Source organism: Salvelinus namaycush, chromosome 37, assembly GCF_016432855.1.
Source record: "Salvelinus namaycush isolate Seneca chromosome 37, SaNama_1.0, whole genome shotgun sequence".
Classification (NCBI taxonomy): Eukaryota; Metazoa; Chordata; class Actinopteri; order Salmoniformes; family Salmonidae; genus Salvelinus; species Salvelinus namaycush.
The window spans coordinates 17546773-17551390 of NC_052343.1; the positions used below are offsets into that span (position 1 = coordinate 17546773).

General features: G+C 41.8%; 1 protein-coding gene across 1 annotated transcript; it reads right to left on the reverse strand.

The window, feature by feature from the left end:
* Positions 1-582: 582 nt before the first annotated feature.
* On the reverse strand, positions 583-3991 carry LOC120031664 (metalloreductase STEAP4-like). The gene is made up of 3 exons (XM_038977460.1): positions 3884-3991; positions 3333-3497; positions 583-849 (listed from the first exon to the last, which is right to left on the reverse strand). Exons 1-3 carry the CDS (start codon positions 3944-3946, stop codon positions 583-585), a joined length of 495 nt encoding a protein of 164 aa, XP_038833388.1. The 5' UTR covers positions 3947-3991.
* Positions 3992-4618: the final 627 nt, after the last annotated feature.

Here is a 4618-nt window from a genome sequence, read left to right on the forward strand (position 1 = left end):
TCCACCACAAATGGAAGTGCTCCCCATAACAGAAGACACTGTGGGCCACTTTGTCTATCTAGTGATGAAAGGGAAGCCTGTTGCTGGGATTCAGAGAGTCTGTTTTCTGGAGGAAATAACAACACTGCCCCAGAGAGGATCACACTGATAGATGTGTTTTTATGAGTCTGACCTGCCCCTGGAGATGTATCAGACAGACACAAAACATAAATTGAAACACTTTTATACGTCTCTGAAACCTGTGTTTCATCTGGGGATAACTGTACATTCAGTCAAAGAAGAGAGAGTATATACAGTAAGAGAGAGGATATGAGAGAGAAAGACCTTTCACCATTCTCTTTACATAAGAGAGAAAACTAGTGTCTGGTTTACGTACGGTTGAAAATATATGCATTAAAATGCAACAATGTAATACAAAAAGAAATACAACTGCATATCAATTAAATGTTATTGTAGGTTTTTGATCCTAGACACAAACGATGATTGAATGGTAGCCAACCTCTGAGGGTATAATAGCAAAGAAACAAGAGTTCATGCCTCGAAGACAAAGCTATCACACTGAGGGTGCAGTCAGTCAGTCAGTCAGTCAGTCCTGTACAGTATCAGTGGTTGGCTGTCTTTAGGGTTCCTCTGATCTGCCCATCCCTGGCGTATGCGGGTGATGGTGTGGTCCACACAGGGGGTGATGAGCAGCAGCTTGAGCAGCAGCACCACAGAGGGAAGCACCAGACACAGCATGTAGCCCGGTGGGGTGTACCACTTGTAGATGGAGGAACTCAGGAACTTGTTCCAGCCATACAGGTAGGTGTGAGCCGTACACAACAGCAGAGTCAGGTGACCCAGCTTGGACTGGTGGGGGAGAAAAGAACACATAAACACATGAACCACACACACATACACACACATGCAGGCACGTGCACAGATAGAGGTCTAAGGGAGCTTGAGCACCTGCCCTTTTGCCATCCTATGAGAAAATGTACTTTCTTTGAATTTGTCTATTTTATCTATTGCCATTTAAATGAATGAATTGCCCATCAAACTAGCTAATTTCTCATTTTTTTATTTTGGAAAATTTCGCCCCCACCCCTCTGCCCCCAGTAGGCTTAAGAGGCTGATGTTAGCAGCAGAACAAACTCCAATCACAGGTAAAGTCTAGTTAGATTGTTTCAACATAATAGCTAACTAACTAACTAGCTAGCTAACTAGCTCATTCTACATTCACTGTGATTAGCTGATAGCTCACCCCTCGTTGCCCTCTCTTTGAGTAGTAGGCTATAAGCTTGCTTATAGTGGCATTACTGGGATTTGCATAAACTAAAGGTCTACTCTATGCTTTTCTATGGGTGTCTTTTTTCAGGGTCTGTGCATGGCCCTGTCACACGCACAAGCACATCCAAACTCACACACTTTTCACAATTATCTTAAATATATAGTGTAGCTTTAGGATAGCCTATTGGACATGCACAGTCTCTTCACGTTTATCCCAGAAAGGGCTAATAACTCTAGGCATTGGAGCAGTGCAAGGAGAAGCCTGGAGAAACCTAGGAAACACACGCTGGCCAGATAAAGCTCCCTTAATTGACCCTTCGCTAAGCTCCACCTCAGAATATTAGGCAACCAATCGCAGTGCTCCGTTGGATAGCAAGTGATAGTGTTTTTTTCTCCAATTTATGCTTTGGCCACAAATACTGTTACAGGATGAGTCAACAACCTTATTTAGTTAAGAGTTAACAGAATATAAACTTTTAAAAGTAAGATTTTCACTGGACAGTTACTTTAAAACACAATTTAAGATCATCCTGAGCGGTTTCCTCCATTGGTGGTTTGAACAGAAAGTTGGGCTTCCCGGGAAAATGCTGCCCAAGGTTGAAAAAGTAATGAAGGGGGTGTGGCTTAGCGAAGGGGCAATTGTTGTATCATTTAACAATATTCAAGTATGGGACTGACCTTCACAGAGACAGACCTCTGGCCTACCTTAACAGACACACACAGACACACACACACACAGACAGAGGCGTCAGCCCAATATGCGCACCTCAGATTTGTTCTGTTTAAAAAATATATATAATGTTGTTTCTTTGTAATACTACTAGCCACCTAGAAATTTTAGGTTCCCAGTCTCACAACCGCATAACTAGCCACCAAGAAGTTATTTCAGGCTATCAATCAAGTTAGTGTAGCTAGCTTGTCTTACTATCTTAGCTGGCACGCCTGCTGGCAAGGTTTCACCCAGATTTGAGCAGAGATGCAGAGAAACATTTTGTTTCTTTAAAAAAATGATCACCAGTCAGACAGCTCAAGAGATATGCTTAGATACGCTGGGAAATAAACATATATTTTACATAGAATTAAGTATAATGATTATGGTTCTAGATTACAGGAAACATCTGTTACAGATGTTTGAAAAATGCCAAATTCTCCAACTTCAGGCCACTAGTCCGGACCACTGTAATTTTGCCCCCTCAAATTTTGGGGGCGGATGACACCCCTGCACATACATCTCTAGGTGAATTCTCCTGGCCTGTTCTAATATATTCTTCCTATATTATATCTGATGAATAATTTAACATTTAAATCACTGCACCAATTTGTGGGAAATGAATGAATTAGAGAATGAGTCGGAGTTTCTCCTGACCCAGATGCATTTATGAATGAGTGTGTGTGTTCTCTGTAGTGATGGAAATACAGCTTATTATCCCCAGCGCATAACCTCTGGCTTGTCTGCTGAAAATCAGATTACTTTCCTGGAGTTTTATTGCATTCTGGCCTGGATGTTGGCTCTGCACCCCGCATGAATACGTCAATAGGGGAAACACTGAAGAAGATAAGTGTACAAATTAGGGATGGGAATTGCCAGGGACCTCATGATACAATATTATCACGATACTTAGGTGCGACGCGATACGTATTGCAATTCTCACGATTCTATGTGTATCATGATTCGATACTTTGATTTGATTGCGATTTGATGTTCCAAACATATTGTTCACAATATGTCTGCTGCAGATAGACAAGAGAGCCATGAGAAAATGTTTTTATCAGTCATGGAAATAAAAGTGCTGAAAACATTGGCATACTGTTTAAAAAGAAGATGAGAACAAGCTAATGAATGAAAAATACCAGCGGCACAGCCGACTAGCCCTAGCTGACGCTATCTAGCAACAAATCGATGCTTGGAGTTAAAGTATCAATATAATATCGTCCAAAATAATATTGCGTTACGTAACTGTATCGATTTTTCCCCGCATCGCTAGTAAAAATGGGCAGACAATTTGTGCCTAGCAAGTGATTCTGGTCTAAGCATTCAATGTGACTGGTCCTGGTGATTCCACCTGTATGAAGCTGAACTCCCTCCAGCTGAGAACGTTACTGACGGAGGGAAGAGATGTGATTCCCAATAGGACGTACAGGCCAAATCCCAGAATTCCCAGGGACAAGTAGGAGTCACCACGCCAGGCCGTTGTGGTATCAAACATTGTGGTCCTGTTCTCTCTGATCTGAGAGAGAAGAGAAAGAGAGACACAGAGAGAGAGAGAGAGAGACGAATAATCAAAACCAGTGCTTGAATCTTGCTATATACTGTAGGTGTGTGTCCAATGTATGATCTTAATATGACCAGTATTGTGTCACAGCAAAATAATCCTGCAGCAACAGGATTTGAATGTTTTGTCTGTTCACACTTTTCCACTAATGTAATGTTACTTGATTGGTGGTTAGGCTATTCGCTGGCAAAAATTAGGCTACATGAAAAGTGCAATGCTGTTTAAACATGCTCCGGAACTTTGGTGACTAAGAAAGTATTTTTTTAACCTCCTGCTTTGGGCTGGATGTCTCAATGTGTAGTTCATACATTCATAATCAATGAGCAAAATAACTTTCTTACCTCAATTAGCCACGAAATACTTAGTATGAAAGCGACTTTTGTCTTGAAGCTGTGCCATGCCATTATCCCTACATTTCCCCAGTATGAGCCAGCCTCCTAACAATTTGAGTTCTAGCCAAAGAGCTTCAGCTCCTCACATTTGAGTGACAGCTAGCAAGAGGCCTGCCCAGCGTTATCGAATGAGGTTGCAGGGCGGGCCCAACGTCTCAGTGCCCACAGCCGAGAGAGAGAGAGAGAAACCAATGACGTGGTGCACATATATAACGTGCTACGCATTTTTGGGGACCACTTTTGGCCAATGACTGCTACTTTCAGAACTACTGGCTAAGAAGTATAAAACAGTTCAGGAGAATCTCTTTAATGTAACCATGTATTAGTGTGAATTTATGTAAAGCCTGCAGCGCAGGAAAATTCTCAGCAACAACAGAGTGGTCAAATTAAGATCCTACATCTGTACACAATTTTGTCTATTCAATGTTCACTGTTTTGAAAGTGTTTAATTTGGTCTTACAGCTAGGTAGGTGTTCTTACCAGAGAGACAGGGTGTTCAGTGACCCAGAACATCAGATAGTACCTGAAAACAAAATCAATACTTTCTTTACTAAAAACTAAAGGAAGATACATACCACTGTGTGTGTATGCGTGTGCATTTGAGTGTGTGCTCCACTGACCGTATGGGTATGATAAGTGTATAGAGCACATGCAGAAAGGCGAACCCCAATGCCAGAAGACCCA

Bases quoted from the DNA above. Each gene is read 5' to 3' on its own strand.
- LOC120031664 (XM_038977460.1), bottom strand. From the start codon at position 3,946: ATGGCATGGCACAGCTTCAAGACAAAAGTCGCTTTCATACTAAGTATT. The intron at 3,498-3,883 runs GTAAGAAAGTTA...CTTCTCTCTCAG, and splicing joins GTATTTCGTGGCTAATTGAG to ATCAGAGAGAACAGGACCAC. The intron at 850-3,332 runs GTGGAATCACCA...CTCCCCCACCAG, and splicing joins GGGAGTTCAGCTTCATACAG to TCCAAGCTGGGTCACCTGAC.